The sequence below is a fragment of the Chelonia mydas genome, chromosome 4 (assembly GCF_015237465.2).
Source record: "Chelonia mydas isolate rCheMyd1 chromosome 4, rCheMyd1.pri.v2, whole genome shotgun sequence".
NCBI classification, from domain to species: domain Eukaryota; kingdom Metazoa; phylum Chordata; order Testudines; family Cheloniidae; genus Chelonia; species Chelonia mydas.
In genome coordinates this window covers 141,776,951-141,803,139 of record NC_057852.1, presented here as the reverse complement: position 1 = coordinate 141,803,139, position 26,189 = coordinate 141,776,951, and the positions used below count along the sequence as shown (strand labels likewise).

Sequence of the window (26,189 nt, the reverse complement as noted above, 5' to 3'; positions counted from 1 at the left end):
AGGCCATTTGTGAAGTGCAGGTCTGAGGAACGGGAAACACCCAGCGTAAAGGGAGGGGTCCCACTTTGTCCCAGGTGAGGGGTTGGGTCTGAGCCCCTACCACCCCAGAAATGGTTGCCTCAAGGTTCCCGGCCCAGAGTGATGGCCTGAGAAGGCGTTATTTGTGTAAATCAACTCAACACATGAGGAAGCAGTGTGCTTTGTATGTGGAATCCACGCAGGGATGCCTGAGGTGATCACAGTTAATTGTCTGTTCTGCACTGTGACACTACACCCCATATTCTCCATAGAGATATTCTTATGATATGAATATGGCATAACTAAGATGTGCTTTAGGCAAGATGGGTCATGTGATGTATCATTGGAAAGGTTCTGATTTACTGAATGTGATTATCCCATTTGTATGTATGTATCATTTCTGTATTTGAAGTTAGGAATACTGACTATGTAACAATTACAAGTGCAGGTTTCAGAGTAGCATCCAGTGAAGTGAGCTGTAGCTCACGAAAGCTTATGCTCAAATAAATTTGTTAGTCTCTAAGGTGCCACAAGTACTCCTTTTCTTTTTGCAATTACAAGTGCATTTACACCTGGGGGAATGCCCACCAGACAGAATGCGATCAGCCTGAATGGGCCATTAGGGAGAACAATAGGACTTTGAAGATACTAATCTCCCACCTTCCTGAGAAGCTTCCTGGGATGCTGCAAACAATATTTGACTCCTGGCTGCTTTGACACTGCAGGGTCATGTGATCCTGTCACCTGGTACTGGACTCCATCTTGGACCCCTAGTATTTTTCCACTGATAAGGGTGGGGGATAAAGCTAGGAAACAAAGGATTCCCGCCATATGTAAATCCTATTTAAGGCAGGGAAGTGAGTTAATCAGGGGTCATTCCTCACTGAATCCCTGTCCAGGATGACTGCTGGAAACATCTAAGAAACAAAGACAAAGGTGGTGGGGAAGGACTGAACCTGGGCTGGAAAAGGTGTCTGGTCTGTGAAAGAAATACCTAGAGTTTTAAGCTGCAAGCAAAAGCAGCTTGTCTTCAAGAACCTCTGTAATCTGCCATAAAGCAACATTTAGGGTGAAAAGAAAAGGAGTACTTGTGGCACCTTAGAGACTAACCAATTTATTTGAGCATAAGGTTTCGTGAGCTACAGCTCACTTCATCGGATGCATACTGTGGAAAATACAGAAGATGCTTTTATACATACAAACCGTGAAAAAATGGGTGTTCACCACTACAAAAGGTTTTCTCTCCCCCCACCCCACTCTCCTGCTGGTAATAGCTTATCTAAAGTGATCACTCTCCTTTCAATGTGTATGATAATCAAGGTGGGCCATTTCCAGCACAAATCCAGGTTTTCTCCTCCCCCCCTTTTTTCCACACACACAAACCCACTCTCCTGTTGGTAATAAATTGGTTACTCTCTAAGGTGCCACAAGTACTCCTTTTCTTTTTGCGAGTGAGCTGTAGCTCACGAAAGCTTATGCTCAAATAAATTGGTTAGTCTCTAAGGTGCCACAAGTACTCCTTTTCTTTTTGCGAATACAGACTAACACAGCTGTTACTCTGAAACCTGTCATTTAGGGTGAGAAACTACCACATGTAACCAGTTTCTTTAGTGTATTAAGCTTAGTTTGCGTGTTTGTTTTTATTTGCTCAGTAATCTGCTTTGATCTATTTGCTATCCCTTATCACTTAAAATCTATCTTTTGTAGTTAATGAACTTGTTTTTGTTTTCTCTAAACCCCGTTTGTGAAATTTATAACTGGGGGGTGCAAAAAGCTGTGCATATCTTCCTCCACACTGATGGAGGGAGTAAATTTCATGAGTTTAAATTGTACAGTTTTCTGTGCAGTGCAAGCCAATACAATTTTGGGTTTACACTCCAGAGGGGGTGTGCATTTGAGTGCTGGGCATACCCCTAGCCGAGTCTTCCCATGCAGAGCTGATTTCAGTGTCTGTGTCTTTCTGCAACTGGGTGTGTCCCTACCTGTGTGTGTGCTGGAGGAGGCTTGAGGGCCTGACTCAGCAGGACAGTGTAAGGGAGCCCAGGCGGGTGGAACAGGCAGGCTCAGTTGTACCCCAGTACACCAGGTGGCACCCTGGAGTGGGGGGTAACCCACCACATGCCCTCCTGGAGGTGGACAGAGTTTATTAAAGAGGCCAGTGTAAATGGCAGAATGTTCCAAGAGTGGAAGCACACAGTGCCCAGATTATACTTGGTAGGAAAGATCTGACTAAGGAATCAGATATGCTTGCAGGGGAGAGATATGAAACCACTTGTACCTTTGGCTCATGCCTAACTAGACTGGGAAGGTTTAAAAGATGCTTGGAAGGTGGGGCTCTCCATAAGATACCCATGGATGTGTTGGTGGGAGAATGATATTATTTCACTGCCTAGGGCTGTTAATATTGGGAATCCCTCTTGCTGTGGCTATGTCCTGGCTTGCAGACACACCCCCAGCAGAGGGGAGGTGAAAACTCCACACCCTTAGCATCAGAGATAAGCTATATGTCTACGAGGAGTTGTAAGAACAACCATGCCGCATCAGACCAATCGTCCATCTAGCCCAGTATCTTTTTTTTGAGATGGGGCCACTAGAGCTGCAGGCAGTATTCAAGCTGTGGGCGTGCCACGGATTCATAGAGTGGCACTGTGCATTTCCTCTCTTATCTTTATCGGTTCCTAATGGCTCCTAACCATTAGTTTAAAAGAAAAAAAAAAGAAAGAAAAAAAAGCTGCCCTGCACGTTGAGCCAATGTTTTGAGAGAACCAGTCATGCTGATTCATCAGAACGGCCAGGCTGGGTCAGACTGAGGGTCCATCCACCCCTGGAGTCCTGTCTGCCGACCACGGCCAGTGCCGGGGCCCCCGAGGGAGTGAACAGAGCAGGGACTCACCAAGGGATCCATCCCGTTGCCCATGCCCAGCGTCTGGCAAACAGAGGCCAGGGACCCCATCCTCGCCCATCCCGGCTAATAGCCATTGATGGACCGGTCCTCTATGAACTTATCTAGTTCTTTTTTGAACCCTGTTACAGTCTTGGCCTTCACAACATCCTCTGGCAAGGAGCTCCACAGGTTGATTCCGCGTTGTGTGAAGAAATACTTCCTGCTGCTCATTAATTTCATTTAGTGACCCCTAGTTCTTGTGTTATGAGAAGGAGTAAACAACACTTCCTTATTCACTTTCTCTACACCAGTCATGATTTTAATAGATCTCAATCATATCTCCCCTTAGCCGTCTCTTTTCCAAGCTGAAAAGTCCCAGTCTGATTAATCTCTCCTCATATGGAAGCCGTTCCAGACCCCAATCATTTTTGTTGCCCTTTTCTGAACCTTTTCCAATTCCAATATATCTTTTTTGAGATGGGGTCCGCACATCCGCACACAGTATTCAAGATATGGGCATACCATGGATTTATATAGAGGCAACATGATATTTTCTGTCCTATCCCTTTCTTGATTATTCTCAGCATTCTGTTCACTTTTTTGACTGCCGCTGCACATTGAGTGGATGTTTTCAGAGAACTATCCACAATGACTCCTAGATCTCTTTCTTGAGTGGTAACAGCTAATTTAGACCCCATCTTTTTTATGCATAGTTGGGAATTACTTTTTTCAATAAAAAAGTGGCACCTTAGAGACTAACCAATTTATTTGAGCATAAGCTTTCGTGAGCTACAGCTCACTTCATAGGATGCATACTGTGGAAAGTGTAGAAGATCTTCTACACTTTCCACAGTATGCATCCAATGAAGTGAGCTGCAGCTCTACACTTTCCACAGTATGCATCTGATAAAGTGAGCTGTAGCTCACGAAAGCTTATGCTCAAATAAATTGATTAGTCTCTAAGGTGCCACAAGTACTCCTTTTCTTTTTGCGAATACAGACTAACACGGCTGTTACTCTGAAACTTTTTTCAATGTGCATTACTTTGCACTTATCAGCATTGAATTTCCTGGGCCATTGTGTTGCCCAGTCATCTAGTTTAGTGAGATCCCTTTGTAATACTTTGCAGGCAACTTTGGACTTAACTAACTTGAATAATTTTGTATCATCTGCAAATTTTGCCAACTAGCTGTTCACCCTTTTTTCCAGATCATATTTATAAATATGTTGAACAGCTGTGATGGGGCGTACTAGGCCTTCATGGCCCTCTGCTAGAGACGACCATGGTCCTACTACACCCCACACCAGGACAGGAAAAGAGCAGTGAGGGTTGGCCCTGCAGGCCTGCCTGGAATGGCTGCTTCCGTTCAGCCAATCAGAGCCCCGCAGGCTCAGATGAAAGGAGCTGTAGGGCCTTAGCAGGTCGGTTCCTGGCTGGGACCAGGGAGGTGAAGAAGGGTGCTCCGCTCTACTGAAGGAGCGCGACTGGCTGCATTTACTAGACCTGGGAGAGAGAGGACCTGAGAACTGTAACCCTAAGATAACAAGTGAAAGGAAAGAGACCAGGTGGGAAGAAGCCCAGAGAAAACAGCAGCAACTAATTAGAGGCGGCAGTGCGTGGCTCCTGTGGAGAGGTTCCCCGGGCTGGGCCCAGGGAAAGTTCCCCCACCAGCAAAGGCAGGCCAAGGAAGAATTTGGGGTAATTGTACCTCCATCACTAGACTGAAATGTCATGTGGTACCAAGGATACGTCAACACTATTATCTTGATCAATCACACTTGTAATGTTATCAAAAAAAGTATCGAGTTAGGTTGAGAGGATCTATCTTCCATAAACCCACATTGATTGTCGTTAACTTCATTACCCTTTTTTAATTCTTTATTAATCGAGTCCCATATAACTGCTCCATTGTCTTGTCCAGAAATGATGTCACACTGACAGGCCTGTAATTACCCAGGTCATCCCATTTACCCTTTTTAAAAATTGGCACATTAGCTTTCTTCCAGTCTTCTGGAAATTCCCCAGTGCTCCAAGACTTATTGAAAATCAACATTAATAGTCCTGCAAGTTCCTCAGACAACTCTTTTAAATCTCTTGGATGCACGTTAACTGGACCTGCTGACTTTAAAGATGTCTAACTTGAGTAGCTTCTGTTTAACATCTGCTAGCGATACGCGTGAAATGGGAAGAATGTTATCTTCACCATATGATGAGACACTGACAATATCCATAATATACTTAACAAACCTTGTGGAATTAAGATTAAACTGTAATTCAGTAAAGTGTAACATTATTGAATTAGGGTTAACACCTTTGCAGTTCATTGTATTACAAATGCAAATGTTTACACAGTACTGTGAGATTGTATGGAACTTCTTTAGTAGAGTGACAAGATTAATGCAATTTCTGGAAGTTCAAAGGTCTTTCTGGAACAATAGGTATGAAGTGAATTTCCTTAGGAAATACCTTGAGGTGAGGGGAATGCAAATCCTCCCCCTCTGAAGCCAATCTTTCGAAGATATGCCCCGAGGAGAGAGACCCTTTGTATACTAACTACTTGCTTCTGGAAACTCCAGTTCAAGGAGCCCTGAAGCGTATAAAAAGGAAACTGAAGATGTCATGCGTGTTCTTGTTTCAAGCTGAAGATCTGATGAACTTGTAACCACAAGGTGTCCCTAAGGTGGGGTATTAAAAGTCTGCACCTGAGCATTTTCCATGGTTCCTAACTTCTGATTAATATTCATTAACAACTAATACCCCGTCTTGTGCTTTATCTGTTAGGACACTGATCCATAAGCAAATTAAAGATGTATTATTCTTCCCACAGGATTCCAAGAAATCTGATAAGTTTAGAAAATGAAGGTCTGATTGCCCTGAACAAAGCCAATCATAGTACACATCTGAACTTCTCAGTCATACAGTTCTGCTGATGCACCAGACATCCAACCCACAGACCCCAGACCCACTATTACAGTCCCGGTCTCCCCACCCCATTGCTTGGCAGGAGCCCCATCTCCACCACCTCTCAAACTCAAGGTGACAGCAAATGTAAGGCTGGGGGCTGAAGTGAGAAGCAGGTGGGCTTCTCCGAGGTGCTCAGGCTGCCCCTACTCTTCCTCTCTCCTACTGTATTTCAAAACTTCCCAGAGGAGTGCTCACCAGCTCAGAGTCCTCCCTATGCTGTCTCTCTTCTCCACTCAGACGTGTCAACCGTTCTTCTGCTCTCTGGAATCAACAATATCAAACATTCATCCTTACAATCAAGCTAAGAGTCATTATCATTGGCTCATTTCACCGTACGACCTTCGGGCAGGGCTGTGCTTCCCTTGTATACCTTTCCCTCTCTGGGATGCATTTCCAAAATGTGGCATGGCACCTGCTGCCTTTCAGAGAGGAAATCTGTCTTATTCCTAGGAGTGTTGGTACAGCTCTCTGCTTCATACTGGAAGGAGATGGGTAAGACCCTCCCACAGGATTTTGGCATGGCTGAGCTGACAGGGGCTGCTCTGTTAAAAGGGACATTATACTCAGGCCTCTTCTGCCCATCCCCACTGAGTGGCCAATGCTGGCATCCTTCAGAAGGTGGATGTCTCAACCAGCTCCACTCTGCTCATCTCTGCATCTGCCAGGGGAATAGTTGTATTAGAGGAAAGTTGGGGCTAAGAGTGTCCAGGCCTTGTCCCCTCACTTCACCTTATAAAGGAGCTCCCTGAGCAAAGGACTGTACCATGTACCCTGAAGTGATGTATTATGGGAGCCTCATAAAGTTGCAACTGAATGGGCAGGAACTGGAGGGTTCAGAGGATGTGGTCTAATCAGAGCAGCTTTTGGCTAATTTTCAAAGGTAGACTGATCAGAAGCAAGTCTGATGGATGAGGGGCACTCCTGGTGCTTATGCGTGGCAGCTGGTGAACATTACGCTGCCCGGGTAGCGAACACCAGTGGTGCTGATGTAGGCAGGGCTCAGATATTGCAGTGGCTAGTGCGAGAGGCAGCTCTCTCTCTGGGCCAAAACCGAAAAGGACAAAAACTGAGTGTGGACCTTAAAGACAGCAGCTCCAATTGACCCTCACAGGGGAGCTAGTCTGGAGCTCATTCCTTCTCAGAGGAGACTCTGAGCTCTATTCCTGACTCTGCCACAGCCTCCATGTGACACCTTGGGCAAGCCACTTCATTTCTCTGGGCCTAGTGCTAATAGCCCTTTGTTCCTCTCCACCTTTGTCTGTCTTGCCTATTTAGATTGTCTGCTCTCCATGTCACAGACTGTCTCCTGTTATGTATCTATACAGCAGCCAGCCAATGGGTGACCTCAGCTGGAGCTTTGAGACTCTACAAACAAATTTTAAAAAATGTAATAATTCCATCTGCTCTGTCCTGTAACTCACATGGGCTGAGCAACTTCCCCTAGGTCTAGTACATGGGGAGAAGGGTCAGCCCACTGGGAGGGAGATAAATTGACAAAGTTTTAAAGGGGTTTCCCACCAGGGCTCCATGATGCTTTGGACCTTCTATTTTCCCATGGGGTGGGGAGACCCCATGGGGAGGGTTTGCAGGTATGGTCAGGAATTACAGGGCTTCCCTAGGGCTTGCAGGGGACTATGGTATTAGCACCCATCACTGCAGTGGGGGCCGTGGCTTGGCCCATCAAATCATGATGGTTTGACTCAGGTATAATTGCTGTGGTTTCATCTCTGAAGGCTTTGGCAGCTCCATCTTGTTTAATGGGAAAGTGCCTGGGACAGTTGGCTAGTCCCAGACAACCGCTGCTATGCCCCCTGTGTCTCTTTCCCCCTAGGTCTGTAGAAGGAAGGGGAATGCCAGCCTGAGCCCCAATATTTGTCCCCACAAGGGAGCTTTGTGCTCAGCCTAGCTCAAGCCCATCTGACCATGTGAGGCCAACACCACGGCTGGACAGGGCTGACAGCTAGCGCTTAGGGTAATGGGGGTTTTACCTTCTGGGCTTTGTACAGCACCTCCAGGATATTGCTGAGCAGCTCAATGCAAGCTTCCTCCTCCTCTCCCTTCTCAATCAGCTCCCGGAGGATGGGGATTGTAGTATGCAGCAGCATCTCTCGACACTCTGCACAGATAGACAGAGATATTAGTTGTGGGATGGGAAGGGGGCAAACACAGACATCTCACTGTCCTGGGGAGGGAGTGGGCCAGAGAGGGGCAGACGTTCAGGCTCGGGTTGGAGCCCAGGCTCTACAACCCTTCCCCCTTGTGGGTCCCAGAGCCTGAGCCCAAAGGTCTCCATTGCAATTAAATGGCCCCACAGCCCAAGACCCACAAGCCCGAGCCAGCTGACATGGGCCAGCTGTGAGCGTTTAATTGCACTGTAAACATGGAGAATTCACCACCTCCCTAGGGAAGCTGTTCCAGTGGTTAATTCCCCGAGTGTTAAAAATGTGCCTCTTATTTCTATTCTGAATTTGTCTGGTTTCAGCTTCCAGGTCCTGGACCTTGTTCCGCCTTTGTCTGCTAGATCAGAAATCTTTGCTCATCTAAGTACTTGCAGGCCCTGACCAAGTCACCTCTTGTGCTACTCCTGTCTTGGATAAACTAAATAGCCTGAGCTGCTTCAGACACTTATCAACAGTCGTGGCTGTGAAACCTTCATTTCTTTATTGTTTTGTCCTTATGGCCCCCATTTCTCTACTGTTTGTATAGTCTCTGTCTGGCTCTGAGATTGTTTCTGTCTCTTGCATAACTAATCTTGCTCGGTGTAAATCAATTAAGGTGGTGGGGTATGATTGGGTGAAGAATTGTTTTACAACATGTTAGGATTGGTTAGAAAATTGTTTAGTAATAACTTAGTACAATGATTGGTTAAGGTACATCTAGGCAAGACTCAAGTTTCACTGTGTAAACTGGGGTCCAAAAGGAAGTTCTAAGGAACCAACTCCAGGACACAGCCCCGAGAGCAGAGCTGCCAGACCTCAACACTCTGCCAATGACACCGTGCAGAAACTGGAGTTCCCCAGATGACCTGATCCTGACTGGCCATCAAGAAAAGTTCATCTGCCTTCTTGGGAGTGGTGAGCATTGTATGCTTAGCGTGTGCCTTCTGTTTTGGTGATTGTTAATAAACTGAGGTTAAGTAGGATATTACTCTGCAAGGCTCTTCCACTGGTAAAAGACCCCGCAGACCCGCAGAGTGTAAGATTACTCCTTGAGCCCAGGGAAGGGTAAACGTGGGTGCCCTATAGCATAAGCTTATGGCCTGAGCTCTAGGGACTGGCTAAAGGTGGGTGCCCCTAGAGTATGCGAATAACAGAGAATTTTGTACACCTTGTCCTAGCAGTGACAATTCAGGCCATATACTGATGCTAACCATGTTTGCAACTTCCTGAGCTGCAGTCTGGCATGTTACACTACACAAGTACATGTGGCCATGTGACCTAGCAGCCTGAGGCACTCACGTGCTGTTGTGAGCTGGTAAGCTTTCATTAAGTACTAGGTGTTGAATGGTTTTCAACCTGTTTTGTGGTAGAAAAGCTCTGGCCTTTTTGGAGTCAAGGATTGCTCCAATGAATTCTGTTGTCTGTACAGATTTCAGTATTGATTTTTCTTGGGTCACTGAGAGCCCTAGAGCTTTGAATATGGACAGAGCAGTGGATACATTGGGCAGATTCTGACCCGCCTCTGGTCTGCCAGTCATCTAGGTATGGGAAGACATGGATGTCTATTTTTTTTTTAAAGATGAGCTGCTACCAGCACCGTGCACTTTGCGAATATCCAAGGAGCAGCTGCCAGGCTGAACGGAAGCCCTGAGAACTGTCAGCCATTCACCACAAATCTGAGAAACTTCTGATGGTTGGGTCACATTGCAACATGGAAGTAAACGTCACTCAAGTCGAGGGCAGCATACCAGTCTCCTTGTTCAAGGGAAGGGATAATTGAGGCTAGGATAACCATGCAAAATTTTATTTTCTTCAGGAATTTGTTCAGCTCTGTTAGATCTTATATGGGCCTGAGACCTCCTTTTACCTTGGGGATCAGGAAATAACAGGAATAGAAGCCTTTTCCCCCCAGGTCCAATGGTACTTCCTCTGTGGCCCCTTTCTAAAGAAGAAACTGGATCTCCCGCTGAAGGGTCATCTCGTAAGAGTGGTCCCTGAAGAGGGACGGGGAGAAGGGGGGAGAAGTACATTGGATGGCATACCCCTGTCCTACTGTGCTTAAGACCCACTGGTCTGATGTTCTATGGATCCAGGCACTTAGCAAGCAGGACAGACAACTGGTAAACAAAAAAGGAGGACCCGATGGAAGTGAGGAGACTGATATATTGTCCTCAACAACCCCATCAAAATGCCCACTTGGAAGGTGTGTCTTGATGGGATGAGCTCACTGATGTTGAAGAGGAGGGAAGTGGAGGTTGCCTTCTACAGCTCCTTCCCTTTTTTCTTGGCTGAAAGGGCTGTTGTTAACAAAAATGCTTTCTTTTCATCGCTGGAGTGTAGATTCCAAGGGACTTCAGAGAAGGGCCTACAAGTGAAAGGTCCTGTATGGTTTGTTGGACTTCTGCATGTAGTCCAGAGGACTGAAACCACAGTAGGAAGAAAGCCTGAGACATAAGCCCTTGTATCAGAGGCCTGGTATGAGGCTGGAGGCCTGAACTAAAGTAGTGGTCAAAACTTTGCTGCCATAAAGCAAAGTTAACTTGTGAGCAAGAGGCAGGCCCTGCTCACAGAATCTGGCAAGAACAGGGCTGATATTGCTGAAACACACATTCCTAAGTAGCGCTAGGTATAAGAAATATACATGCAAACACATCCCAGAAGGATGGGACAAGAACACTCCGATACCAGCACATTCCCCAAAGATAACAGGAACACACTGACCCATCCTAAAGATAAGGTCAGGATGACAGCATGATGGAAAGAGATGTACCAAAAAGTACAAGGCCATGAGTGGCATCCTAATACATCAGAGGTTGGCACCCTGATACGTCAGGGGCAGTATGTAACTTATTTGTATCGGTGTGTAAAAAGATCTCAGAGGGAGTGTCTTTGGCCAGCCGAGCGGGGAATGGAAAGTCCCACCATTCACTCAAGTATCAGGGGGTAGCCGTGTCAGTCTGTATGCACAAAAACAACAAGGAGTCTGGTGGCATCTTAAAGACTAACAGATTTATTTGGGCATAAGCTTTCGTGGGCTAGAACCCACTTCATTGGATGCCACCTTTCATTGAGCTGCATTCATTGTTTTAGTATCCTCATAGAGTCTGCCAAGTTCTATTACCATGCTTTGTCGACAATAAAACTGGCCTGGCACCTTTGTACCTTAACGGATCCTGTGGTCATTGGGCAGTTATCTCAAGCCGTTGTGGTGAACAGGCATGCAAGGACATGGGTGTGTGCTGAGGAATGTTCTCTGTGCTGGCTCCCTACTGGACAGAATCCACCTCCAGGTCTCTTGCCAACTGTTCAAAGCCCTCCATGGGACTGGCTCCAGCTCCCAGAGTTTGCCTCTTCTTCCACAACCATGACCTCCAACAGCAGCCATGTTCCACCACAATAATAAACAGTCTGCTAGTGGGGGTGGAGTGGGAGACAGAATTCCACAGAAGTCAGCCCCAGATTATGGAATTTATACTTGCAAGTGGTAAGAACGAGCACCTGTGAGTTTGTCACCCAAAGTGCAGGAGTGCCTGCATGTGCAGGCACTGCCCACCTCAGCGTGCTAGCACGTCCAGAACCCTGGCACACGTGCATGTGCTCTCATGCCTGGCTCCTTACTAGAGAGGGTTCAGTGCAGAGTCTGTACTGGAGTGTGTGACAAAGTGGGAATTTTCTGTAATATTTTTATGAATCCTATGTGCGCCTCGGTTTCCCTCTGTACCTTAGAATCATAGAAGATTAGGGTTGGAAGAGACCTCTAGTCCAACCCCTGCTCAAAGCAGGACCAACCCCACTAAATCATCCCAGCCAGGGCTTTGTCAAGCCTGACCTTAAAAACCTCGAAGGATGGAGATTCACCCTCCCTAGGTAACCATTCCAGTGCTTCACCATCCTCCTAGTGAAATAGTGTTTCCTAATATCCAACCTAGACCTCCCCCACTGCCTTGCATTGGTACCGGGGGTTAAAAACCGTTCACACTGCACCTGGAACAGTGCAGGAGACATGATTGCACCTAACTGTCTGGGTGGAATGACTGGATTGTTAAAAAACTGGTTGAAACTGACCTAGCTGAACAGGAGATCCAGAGAGACAATGAGACCACCCACAACAACTGAACAATTGACATCTGGCAGCAGGATACCCCAGAAGGCGTATCATGTGAACTAAGCTAAGAACAAAGGGGAGAAGGTGTCAAGGTGGCTGGAATAATGACTGCCCTTTGGAGGGCCTCAGCTACTTTCACTCGGAGTTAAGGACAAAGAGAGGGAGATGGCATGAAATAGGGTCCATAGCAGTTTGGCTATGGAAACACAGAAACTGTCCTTTCTGTGTTCTGACCTAAGGACTTTCAGATTCCATAGGCCAGGTGCCTATTAAGTTGTTACCTTGTTTTGGAAAGGCTGCCTGGCGACAACTAAAAAGACTCAGAGCATTGCGCCCTGAAGGGGCACGGGACAAACTTCCCACAGGAGTCTGGCTTGGCTGGGTTTGCTGCCGGGAGCCATGGAGAGAGAGGGATTGCAGATGCCCAAAGGCCCAGTCTTGGAGACCATGGGCCTGCCCTGTGAATTGTGTGGGTTCTCGAAGCCTGGCACACTAACAGGGTCACTGCCAAGGGACTGTTTACGTGCTGGGCATAGATCAGGCCCTGTGGATCCGTGATAGGGGGCTCCCCTTGATGTCCCCCACTTACCATAAGACTGGAAGATCTTGCTGTTGACTATATCCGTCAGGGACTGCAGCTTCTGCTTCAGCAGTTGTAGAGGGGGCAGGTTCCCAATGAAATCCCGCAGCAAGCACCTAAAGCCCAGACACAAGGGGACTCGGTTAGGTGATAATATGTAAAATCTCCAGAATAGGGATGGGATAGGGAAAATCCCAGGGATCTTCAGGCTACAAGGGTTTCTTTCTTCCTCCTGGGTGTATTCTCCAGCCCAACTTACTCAGCCACTTTCCTGCTCTGGCCACTCACTGCACCAGCAGCTGTCTCTGTTTTGAGGAAGAATTCAAAATGGATGACAGGTCATTTATTGACTGCACCTCTTCTCACAGGTGGGATTGGGCAAATTAGTGGGTAGGGCTGCTAAGAGTGTATAAATCTGAGCCTGATAGCTGACAGGCAGGTTGGATCACGGAAGCAATGGGGTATGTAGGCTTTGGGAGGGTGGTAGACATTTTGTGCATTTTGGTCACACCTACTAGAGATAAGGTTGCAAGTCGGCTTCCCATATAAAAGCCCCCCTCCAATGTTTGTACGCTTGTACATTTCTAAACTGGTCTCTCCTCCCATCTCTTACGAATGGCAGTTTTTTAAGACCCGCAATGCCAATACTTTCTTTGTGCCTTAAATTAACCTAGACCATTATAAAAGAAAACTGACAGAGTCAAGAAATTACAGAAAGATGTTCTCTGTTGTGGCTTTTCTTGTTAAATGTGGAGCTTAAAATTATGCCTTTGGTTGTTATTAAATGTTGTACCAAAAAATGCCACCCGCTGAAGAGAATGTTACTGTAGAACATCCCGGACTGTCACCTGTGGAAGAGAACGTTACTAGGAAGAGAAGTACTTCCTGACTTTCTGGAAATTTTAACTATTTAGCTTTAAATCGCAGTTAAACTCTGAAAAATGAAATATGTAAAAATGGCAGAAGCTTGTTCAACAACTCTGTTTCTGGTAAGTATTCAGAGTCTGATCTGCTGACTTCAGTGTTGGAAATCAGTTTCTGCTGTTTTTTACTGCTATTAATCCTGCAGAGCCAACACAGACAAGAAGAGAGGGAGCTGTTCCTCCTTGGGTATCAGCCAAAGGGCTGTATGTCAAGTTCCAGTCAGTGGCAGCTGCACAAGACCACTGAAGATGCCTGGGCTGCATAGGTATTCCTAATGGCAGCATCTGACCCGTGGAACTTTTTAACTGATGATTATATGCAAGACAGATAAACCCCAAGGAAAGTTCGCAGAGCAGGGACTGAGAAAACAGGTTTATGTACCATTTGAGCACACTTAAAATTTTCACAGTCTTTCTTTTTCAATCAACCAATCTCACTTGGATTCGGCAACCACCTTTTTGAAATAGCCCCCACTCCTCCTACCACAACTTCTGCCTATTGCACTCCCCATCTGGATGCAGCATTTCCATTCCCCACCCAGCAAACAGTGCAATAGCCACTCACTGGGAGGCCCTTTCCTGGGAGAATCACCTGTCTTCACTGTCACCTTATTTCCTTTGCTCCAGTTCAGAATTATTTATGTTGTTTCAATTCCACCAGTCCTTTGTCCTCCACGTTTGACCCTCTGCCCACGCTCATTGATCCTGCAGTGTTAATTTACTGACAGCACCTTTAAATACAACATCAATGGAATATGATGTCACAAATGCAGGATGAGGGCATCACTGCAGGACTATTGGAAGGTGAGCCTGGGTGGCAGGGGGAGGAAACAGACATACAGGACACCCTTTACAAATACACATGCCACTCCGTGGAGAGAGAGTGACTGAGCTTGGTGCATTGGCTGAAAGAAGGAGAAAAGTGTCCCTTACCCCAGCACAGAGGAGTCGAAGATCCCAAACACATCTTCCAGGATCGAAGGCAGGTACTTCAGAGCAGCTCCCTGGAAGCAGAAATCAGCAAAAAGAGCTAACTAACTACTGGGCTATGTTTTATTAACAGACTTTAGAAGGGCACATTTACTAGAAATCTTACTGCTCTGACTGAAATTCATATTGTGCAAAGAGCCAGCAGCAAGCCTCTGCACTATTTAGACGCTATTTAAAGGCCCCTTGAATTTCATCCTGACTCCAAACATAAGTCTGAGGCGGATGCACAAAGAAGTTTCTCTCTGATTCAGTATACTTCATGTAAACAAACCCACAACATTACTACCATAAACAGTAGCTCCATGAGCTCTCCTTCCCCAAATGGAGACATTTTGCTGAGACCATTTACTCTTACTAGATCAACACTAATCAGAATCAGAAAAAACTGACCGTGATAATTCAGACATATCATTGTAGACAGGAATAACTGTTTCAGGTCTTTACTTTAAAACAGAGGAAGAAATTTCATGAAGAAAATTGGATTCTCCCTTATATTTGTACAGGCACAGTCCATCCCACAGAGAGACCCCAGGCTCTGGGGCTCCCACAATAATATGACTTGCTACCACCATATTCCCAAATGGAACAAAGTTTTCTTATATTCCATAAAGGAGGGGCTGGGACTTCTCTCTAGAGTCTGGGTGAATGTCCTTTTCAGATGTCCCTCAGCAAACCTACACAGCAACCAGAAAGTCACTTTCCATTGTGAGACAGAATTTTTGTCGCTTCCTCTGTTCCGTTAAAAGTACAACATTTGTTAGAGGTGCAGGTGGATCCTCCACTAGCATCATATTTAGATCCATTTTGCAGTCTACGAGTCACTTCAGATTTTTTTTCCCCAATGGTTCTCTAGCCCATCCCATGAGTGTCCTTCAGGTCTGAGCTGCAGCCATGGCTCTGGTGTTTCCTCTGGTGGTTCAACCTCCATATAGTCTTTGATGTTCTGCACAACTTCTGCCAGCACACACAGCCATTGCTGCTGCACACACATCTGCAGCCTCCCAAGTCTACTAGTAAATCCACCAGTTCTCGCACTGTACAAGATTCTGACCACAACCATTGACCAGTAGGTCAACTGCTATCACAAGGAAAAGCGCTCTCCTAAAACTACTGGTCCCATGTCTCGGAGATCTCCAACTGGTCCAGGATGGCAGCTTTGACAGCCTCATAGCTGGTGCCCGTGTCCTCATTCAGGGCCAAATACGCAATCTTTTACTCCGTGAGCAGCAGCAGCCGCCACCCTCCTGTCAAAGGTGACCTGGTGGGCCTGAGGGTTCCCTCCTGGACAGAGAAAGGTTGATATCCACAAGTAACCTGGGTTGTGTCTCTGGAACATCTGTTCCTGGAACTGTCTCTGCAATTCCTGCTGCTCTTTTATAGATCCCTAGATTCCAGTCCCAGAAGGGACTACTGTTATCAGAGAAATCTGCTGCTTGCCAGGAGCTAGGATTCACGATGTGACGGAGAGACTGCTGAGACTCATCAAGCCCTCGGATCGCTACCCCTTCCTGCTTCTCCACGTGGGCACCAATGATACTGCTAAGAATGACGTTGAGCGGATCACTGCAGACTACGTGGCTCTGGGAAGAAGGATAAAGGAGTTTGAGGAGCAAGTGGTGATTTCGTCCATCCTCCCCGTAGAAGGAAAAGGTCTGGGTAGAGACCGTCAAATCGTGGAAGTCAACGAATGGCTATGCAGGTGGTGTCGGAGAGAAGGCTTTGGATTCTTTGACCATGGGATGGTGTTCCAAGAAGGAGGAGTGCTAGGCAGAGACGGGCTCCACCTAACAAAGAGAGGGAAGAGCATCTTCGCAAGCAGGCTGGCTAACCTAGCGAGGAGGGCTTTAAACTAGGTTTCCCGGGGGAAGGAGACCAAAGCCCTGAGGTAAGTGGGGACGTGGGATACCGTGAGGAAGCATGAGCAGGAGAACGCGAAAGGGGAGGGCTCCTGCCTCATACAAAGAAAGCAGGACAAACAGCGAGTTATCTCAAGTGCCTATACAGAAATGCAAGAAGCCTGGGAAACAAGCAGGGAGAACTGGAAGTCCTGGCACAGTCAAGGAATTATGATGTGACTGGAATAACAGAGAGCTGGTGGGATAACTCACATGACTGGAGTACTGTCATGGATGGGTATAAACTGTTCAGGAAGGACAGGCAGGGCAGAAAAGGTGGGGGAGTTGCACTGTATGTAAGAGAGCAGTATGACTGCTCAGAGCTCCGGTATGAAACTGCAGAAAAACCTGAGTGTCTCTGGATTAAGTATAGAAACGTGAGCAACAAGGGTGATGTGGTGGGAGTCTGCTACAGACCACTGGATCAGGGGGATGAGGTGGACGAGGCTTTCTTCCGGCAACTCATGAAAGATACTAGATCGCAGGCCCTGGTTCTCATGGGAGACTTCAATCACCCTGATATCTGCTGGGAGAGCAATACAGCAGTGCACAGACAATCCAGGAAGTTTTTGGAAAGTGTAGGGGACAATTTCCTGGTGCAAGTGCTGGAGGAACCAACTAGGGGCAGAGCTCTTCTTGACCTGCTGCTCACAAACCGGGAAGAATTAGTAGGGGAAGCAAAAGTGGATGGGAACCTGGGGGGCAGTGACCATGAGATGGTTGAGTTCAGGATCCTGACACAGAGAAGAAAGGAGAGCAGCAGAATACGGACCCTGGACTTCAGAAAAGCAGACTGACTCCCTCAGGGAACTGATGGGCAGGATCCCCTGGCAGAATAACATGAGGGGTTGGACATATGACCAGGGAAGAGTATAAAAATATTGCTCGGGCATGTAGGAAAGATATCAGGAGGGCCAAATCGCACCTGGAGCTGCAGCTAGCAAGAGATGTCAAGAGTAACAAGAAGGGTTTCTTCAGGTATGTTGGCAACAAGAAGAAAGCCAAGGAAAGTGTGGGCCCCTTACTGAATGAGGGAGGCAACCTAGTGACAGAGGATGTGGAAAAAGCTAATGTACTCAATGCTTTTTTTCCTCTGTTTTCACTAACAAGGTCAGCTCCCAGACTGCTGCGCTGGGCATCACAGAATGGGGAAGAGATGGCCAGCCCTCTGTGGAGATAGAGGTGGTTAGGGACTATTTAGAAAAGCTGGACGTGCACAAGTCCATGGGGCCGGACGAGTTGCATCCGAGAGTGCTGAAGGAATTGGCGGCTGTGATTGCAGAGCCCTTGGCCATTATCTTTGAAAACTCGTGGCGAACGGGGGAAGTCCCGGATGACTGGAAAAAGGCTAATGTAGTGCCAATCTTTAAAAAAGGGAAGAAGGAGGATCCTGGGAACTACAGGCCAGTCAGCCTCACCTCAGTCCCTGGAAAAATCATGGAGCAGGTCCTCAAAGAATCAATCCTGAAGCACTTACATGAGAGGAAAGTGATCAGGAACAGTCAGCATGGATTCACCAAGGGAAGGTCATGCCTGACTAATCTAATCGCCTTTTATGATGAGATTACTGGTTCTGTGGATGAAGGGAAAGCAGTGGATGTATTGTTTCTTGACTTTAGCAAAGCTTTTGACACGGTCTCCCACAGTATTCTTGTCAGCAAGTTAAGGAAGTATGGGCTGGATGAATGCACTATAAGGTGGGTAGAAAGCTGGCTAGATTGTCGGGCTCAACGGGTAGTGATCAATGGCTCCATGTCTAGTTGGCAGCCGGTGTCAAGTGGAGTGCCCCAGGGGTCGGTCCTGGGGCCGGTTTTGTTCAATATCTTCATAAATGATCTGGAGGATGGTGTGGATTGCACTCTCAGCAAATTTGCGGATGATACTAAACTGGGAGGAGTGGTAGATACGCTGGAGGGGAGGGATAGGATACAGAAGGACCTAGACAAATTGGAGGATTGGGCCAAAAGAAATCTGATGAGGTTCAATAAGGATAAGTGCAGGGTCCTGCACTTAGGATGGAAGAATCCAATGCACCGCTACAGACTAGGGACCGAATGGCTAGGCAGCAGTTCTGCGGAAAAGGACCTAGGGGTGACAGTGGACGACAAGCTGGATATGAGTCAGCAGTGTGCCCTTGTTGCCAAGAAGGCCAATGGCATTTTGGGATGTATAAGTAGGGGCATAGCGAGCAGATCGAGGGACGTGATCGTTCCCCTCTATTCGACACTGGTGAGGCCTCATCTGGAGTACTGTGTCCAGTTTTGGGCCCCACACTACAAGAAGGATGTGGATAAATTGGAGAGAGTCCAGCGAAGGGCAACAAAAATGATTAGGGGTCTAGAGCACATGACTTATGAGGAGAGGCTGAGGGAGCTGGGATTGTTTAGTCTGTGGAAGAGAAGAATGAGGGGGGATTTGATAGCTGCTTTCAACTACCTGAAAGGGGGTTCCAAAGAGGATGGCTCTAGACTGTTCTCAATGGTAGCAGATGACAGAACGAGGAGTAATGGTCTCAAGTTGCAATGGGGGAGGTTTAGATTGGATATTAGGAAAAACTTTTTCACTAAGAGGGTGGTGAAACACTGGAATGCGTTACCTAGGGAGGTGGTAGAATCTCCTTCCTTAGAGGTTTTTAAGGTCAGGCTTGACAAAGCCCTGGCTGGGATGATTTAACTGGGAATTGGTCCTGCTTCGAGCAGGGGGTTGGACTAGATGACCTTCTGGGGTCCCTTCCAACCCTGATATTCTATGATTCTATGATTCTATGAGGGGGAAAGGAGTCCAGGAGAGCTGGCTGTATTTTAAAGAAGCCTTAGTGAGGTTACAGGGACAAACCATCCCGATGTGTAGAAAGAATAGTAAATATGGCAGGCGACCAGCTTGGCTTAACAGTGAAATCTTTGCTAATCTTAAACACAAAAAAGAAGCTTACAAGAAGTGGAAGCTTTGACAAATGACCAGGGAAGAGTATAAAAATATTGCTTGGGCATGCAGGAGTGAAATCAGGAAGGCCAAATCACACCTGGAGGTGCAGCTAGCAAGAGATCTTAAGAGTAACAAGAAGGGTTTCTTCAGGTATGTTAACAACAAGAAGAAAGTCAAGGAAAGTGTGGGCCCCTTACTGAATGAGGGAGGCAACCTAGTGACAGAGGATGTGGAAAAAGCTAATGTACTCAATGCTTTTTTTGCCTCTGTCTTCACGAACAAGGTCAGCTCCCAGACTGCTGCACTAGGCAGCACAGCACGGGGAGGAGGTGACCAGCCCTCTGTGAAGAAAGAAGTGGATTGGGACTATTTAGAAAAGCTGGACGAGCACAAGTCCATGGGGCCGGATGCGCTGCATTCGAGAGTGCTAAAGGAGTTGGCGGATGTGATTGCAGAGCCATTGGCCATTATCTTTGAAAACTCATGGTGATCAGGGGAGGTCCCAGACGACTGGAAAAAGGCTCATGTAGTGCCCATCTTTAAAAAAGGGAAGAAGGAGGATCCTGGGAACTACAGGCCAGTCAGCCTCACCTCAGTCCCTGGAAAAATCATGGAGCAGGTCCTGAAGGAATCAATCACAAAAGACCCTGTAAACCTTTAAAAGATTAATCCCGGAGCCTGGAGGATATGGATGTGTGCCCGGAGGCAATGGGTGTGTGCCCGGAGCCCGGAGGCAATGGGTGCCTAAATTGACAGGGTTGCGCCTGAGCCCTAGGAACAGGGTACGGGTGGGTGCCCTAGAGTGTAAGGTTACGCCTGAGCCCACGGAAGGGTGAGGGTGGGTGCCTAAATTCAGAGGGTTACGCCTTGAGCCCTAGGAACTGGGTAAAGGTGGGTGCCCTAGAGTATGCCAATATCAAAAAATTTTGTGCAGGTACCAGTGTGGATGGTAAATATAGTCGCACGTGATGGAATTTAGAGGTTTTTTTAGTTTGCTCTAGAAAACAATATGAAATTACACACACACTACATTAAAAGAACATTGAGATTGCAAAGTCAAGCACTCAGAAGTTCAGAGTGGTTGATTTCTCAGACTGCAGTGGTTGATACGGGCTGGGTCTCCTGAATGGGTACAGCATCCAGAAGATTATTACCAATGTTATTAGAAGGAAAGACCCAAGGAGCACAACTGCAATTTAGCACAAGCCGCTTTGCTAACAAATCCACATACAATCCCACAAACATTGCAATATCACAGCACATAGAGAGATAGTACCAAGTATTTAGCCCCGTGACAGGCATCACTCACATCTCCTGGTGTCAAGGTTCCTTCCCCACTCTGAACTCTAGGGTACAGATGTGGGGACCTGCATGAAAAACCCCTAAGCTTATTTTTACCAGCTTAGGTTAAAACTTCCCCAAGGTACAAACTATTTACCTTTTGCCCTTGGACTTTACCGCTGCCACCACCAAGCGTCTATATATAACAGGGAAAGATATATAACAGGGAAAGAGCCGCTTGGAAACATCTTTCCCCGCAAAATCCTCCCCAAACCCTACACCCCCTTTCCTGGGGAAGGCTTGATAAAAATCCTCACCAATTTGCTTAGGTGAACACAGACCCAAACCCTTGGATCTTAAGAACAATGAAAAAGCAATCAGGTTCTTAAAAGAAAAATTTTAATTGAAGAAAAAAAGTTAAAGAATCACCTCTGTAAAATCAGGATGGTAAATACCTTCCAGGGTAATCAGATTCAAAACATAGAGAATCCCTCTAGGCAAAACCTTAAGTTACAAAAAGACACAAAAACAGGAATATACATTCCATTCAGCACAGCTATTTTATCAGCCATTTAAACAAAACAGAATCTAACACATCTCTAGCTAGATTACTTACTAAGTTCTAAGACTCCATTCCTTTTCTGTTCCTGGCAAAAGCATCATACAGACCGAGAGAGAGGCTTTGTTTCTCCCCCCTCCAGCTTTGAAAATATCTTGTCTCCTCATTGGTCATTTTGGTCAGGTGCCAGCGATGTTATCTTTAGCTTCTTAACCCTTTACAGGTGAAAGGGTTTTTCCTCTGGCCAGGAGGGATTTTAAAGGTGTTTACACTTCCCTTTATATTTATGACATCTGGTGTGGAACCCCAGAATGTCAGTCATTATCTTCCTCAGTGGTTGTCAGGATACAGCTTTCATAATTCCCCAATGGGATTCATACGTACTTATGAAGGTTTCAACCCCTTTTCCTTATCTATACTTCCACACACCCTACATTTGGAATGCCCCATCTTTCATAGCCTAGCTTGTTAGCTCCCCTTGTACTCATTAACATTTATGTCACTCAATCACCAAAACTTACTGTTCGCACACTGCTGACACCCTAGGTCTGCAAAAATCCCCAAAATATTCTAACTGGCTTTAACTAGTACATTGCAATATATATTTCCTAAATACCAGCAATTTAACAACACTGACTTAATGCAGCATTCTACCTTATGACACCTTGTAATATATGGACATTGCTGTCTTGTGACAACTTGTGACCTAGGGTCACTTACTCGTTAGTTCTTTATGCCAAGTTTATCTTTAGTCTTGAGGCCTTGTTCAGCTAAGCTATGAAGGCCCTATCTTACAACATTAATACTTATTCCTAGGGCTGTTGATTAATCGCTGTTAACTCACACGATTAACTCAAAAAAATTAATCGCGATTAAACATTTAATCGCGATTAATCACACTGTTAAACAATAGAATACCAATTGAAATGTATTAAATATTTTTGGATATTTTTCTACATTTTCATATATTTTGATTTCTATTACAACACAGAAAACAAAGTGTACAGAGCTCACTTGATATTATTGTTTTTGATTATAAATATTTGCACTTTTAAAATGATAAACAAAAGAAATAGTATTTTTCAATTCACCTCATACAAGTACTGTGGTGCAATCTCTTTACCGTGAAAGTGTAACTTACAAATGTAGATATTTTATTACATAACTGCATTCAAAAACAAAACAATGTAAAACTTTAGAGCCTACAAGTCCACTCAGTCCTACTTCTTCGTCAGCTAATCGCTAAGACAAACAAGTTTCTTTACATTTATGGGAGATAATGCCGTCTGCTTCTTATTTACCATGTCACCTGAAAGTGAGAACAGGCATTCGCGTGGCACTTTTGTAGCCGGCATTGCAAGGTATTTATGTGCCAGATATGCTAAACATTCATATGCCCCTTAATGCTTCGGCTACCATTCTAGAGGACATGCTTCCATGCTGATGATGCTCGTTAAACAATAATGCCTTCGTTAAATTTGTGACTGAACTCCTTGGGGGAGAATTGTATGTCTCCTGTTTTGTTTTACCCGCATTCTGACATATATTTCATGTTATAGGAATCTTGGATTATGACCCAGAACATTTTCATTTTAAGAACACTTTCACAGCAGATTTGACAATACAAAAAGAAGGTCCCAATGTGAGATTTCTAAAAATAGCTACAGCATTTGACCTAAGGTTTAAGAATCTGAAGTGCCGTCCAAAATCTGAGAGGGACAAGGTGTGGAGCATGCTTTTGGAAGTCTTAAAAGAGTAAAACTCCGATGGGGAAACTACAGAACCCGAACCACCAAAAAAGAAAATCAACCTTCTGGTGGCATCTGACTCGTATGATGAAAATTTAATCGCGATTAAACATGTGTTGGTCCGCTCTGCTTTGGATCATTATTGAGCAGAACCCGTCATCAGCATGGACGCATGTCCTCTGGAATGGTGGTTGAAGTATGAAGGCACATATGAATCTTTAGTGGATCTGGCATGTAAATATCTTGCGATGCCGGCTAAAACAGTGCCATGCAAACACCTGTTCTCACTTTCAGGTGACATTGTAAACAAGAAGCAGGCAGCATTATCTCCTGCAAATTGTAACCAAACTTATTTGTCTGAGCTACTGGCTGAAGTAGGACTGAGTGGACTTGTAGGTTTTACATTGTTTTATTTTTGAATGCAGTTATATTTTGTACATAATTCTACATTTGTAAGTTCAACTTTCATGATAAAGAGATTGCACTACAGTACTTGTATTAGGTGAATTGAAAAATACTATTTCTTTTGTTTTTTACAGTGCAAATATTTGTAATTAAAAATAAATATAAAGTGAACACTATACACTTTGTATTCTGTGTTGTAATTGAATAATGTAGCTGAAGTCAACGTACTTAGATCTGCTTACCGCGGGGTCCACACTATGCTATGTCAACGGGAGACGCTCTCCCGTTGACTCCCCTTGTGCTTCTCATTCAGGTGGAGTACAGGAGTCGACAGGAGAATGATCTGCAGTCGATTTAGTGGGTCGTCACTAGACCCACTAAATCGACCACTGATGCATCGATCACTATGCGTCAATCCCCAGTAAGTGTAGACAAGCCTTAAGAAACTAAAACTGAAGGGAAAGAAAAATGAAACTTTTTTTTTTTTTAAATAACTGGCTAAGTAAAGTCTAATCAAACTATCTAAGAGCTACTAAGCTAAAACTACGATGTAAACGATTTTCTCTTCTAGAGATTTTCGAAGAGGCAGCACGGCCACTGAGCTGCGTCTGCAGCCGAGGACGTAGAGAAGGAACGGAGGAGTTCGGGTCATGCGCGCGCTACACGAGACACCAACAACACCGCGAGACAGCTGCTGCGCGCGCACACCCCGACCGAGCACTGCTACCTAAAATCTCTGATCTCTGGCGCAGGGACACACCGATACCTAAAGTGGAGCACCCACATGGACACTACTCGAAGAAGAATCTTAAATTTCATGAAACAAGGAACAGCTGCATCGTCCCTCAAATGATTTATTTTTATTAGACTGGTTTATATAGCACTATTTTAACTGCTGCATGAAAACCAACACAAACCCACTATATGGTCAAGCAACAACAACAACAAACAATTCTCAAAGACCTCCAGAAGTGGAAAAGGCCAAATGCAAACAAGAGCAGGTTTTGCATTTGTTATCTCCGTACACTTTGGAATCTGCTCTCCCCTTGGTTTGGAGAAAGTGAATAAGGAAGTGTTATTTACTCCTTCCCATAACAAAAGAACCTTGGTCAACCAATGAAATTAACAGGGAGCAGGTTTAAAACAAAGATAAGGAAGTATTTCTTCAGACAACACACAGACAATCTGTGGAACTTGTTGCCAGGGGATGTTGAGAAGGCCGAAAGTATAATTGGGTTAAAAAAGGAATTTAGATAGGTTCATGGAGGATAGGTTCATCAATGGCTATTAGCCAAGATGGTTAGGGATGCAACCCCATACTCCAGATGTCCCAAACATCTGACTGCTAGAAGCTGGGACTGAACGACAGGGGATGGATCACTCAATAATTGCCTTTTCTGTTCATTCCCTCTGAAGCTTCTTGCGCTGGCTACTGTCAGAAGACAGGATACTGGTTTAGATGGACCACTGATCTGACCAGTATGGTCATCCTTTTGTTCTTATGGGTTTTTTTTACCATTCTTGTATCAGTGGAGAACAGATCCCTTTGCTGCTGTGCAGCTTCCCAGAGAGCTCTGGGGTTTTCTTTTGTGACATACCTGCAGCTTACTAGATAAAGCCTTTACCCTCACTCAAACAAATACTTGTCTGATCCTTACTTAAGGAAACCATTTCTTGGTGCTGACTTCTTGTGACAAACTATGACCATAAATATCTGTGTGAATGGCATATTTTGATCAGTATCCCAACAAGTGATTTATGTGCTTGACTGGCCTGGTCTACACTTATAAAGTTTTACTGGCATAATTATGTTGGTAAGGGGAGTGATTTTGGGGTCTGTGTACACTACACAGCTTTTAGAAACACGGCCATGTCGCTAAAAGTCAGGCAGTGTAAATGCTGTTTGTCGCCACTTTTGCTGACAAAATATTTGCACCCCCTATGAGCAAGGTTCGCATTGTTGACAGGAGAGCGGCTTTTTAAAGCATCTGTGAATGACAAAAGTTTTGTCGTTCAGTTGGCAGTGTAGACAAAGCTTTTGATGACATAGCTATGCCAGTAAAATTCCTAGTGTAGACACTATTATACTGGTATAAAGTACTTCACCAGATTAGAATAAACCTTACTCGTATAAGCACTTTTATACTCGGATAACTACGTCTACACCAGGGTAGTTTTGCTGGAAAACTTTTAAGTGTAGACAAGACCTAAAATGGGATGAGACAGTTTCAACACTGGGGAAAGAGGAGGAGGCCCTTTTGCCTTACAATTTATACTTAAGGTATATTAAAAGACAATGACAGAGTTAATAGCCTTAATGGCTCTAGTCTGCTCTCCTTGGGAAGCACCCAAATCAGTCTGAACACAGTGGATCAAACTGAGGCTTTGCCTACACTACAAATGCTTTGCCAGTACAGCTATACCATAAAAGCAACACTGGCAGAGCCTATAGGCACCGACTCCGTGGGTGCTCCGGGGCTGGAGCACCCACAGGGAAAAATTAGTGGGTGCTCTGCACCCACCAGCAGCCAAGCTCCCCGCCTCACCTCCACCTCTGCCTGCTCCCAGCGCACCGCGTCTCTGCTCCTCCCTCCCTCCCAGTGCTTGCCGCCGCCAAACAGCTGTAGCAAGCTCTGGGGGGGGGGGGAGGAGCGGGAATGTGGCGCGCTCAGGGGAGGAGGTGGGGAAGAGGTGGGGCCAGGGCGGGGATTTGGGGAAGGAGTCGAATAGGGGCAGGGAGGGGGCGGAGTTG

General features: G+C 45.7%; 1 protein-coding gene across 1 annotated transcript in view; it reads right to left on the bottom strand.

The window, feature by feature from the left end:
• The window catches only part of LOC102937744 (dedicator of cytokinesis protein 2), a 326,706-nt gene that overhangs the window by 134,929 nt on the left and 165,588 nt on the right, over positions 1-26,189 (bottom strand). Inside the window, 4 exon segments of the mRNA XM_043545086.1 lie at positions 6,063-6,128; positions 7,856-7,983; positions 12,721-12,827; positions 14,568-14,638. Coding sequence (XP_043401021.1) covers positions 6,063-6,128; positions 7,856-7,983; positions 12,721-12,827; positions 14,568-14,638 — 372 coding nt within the window.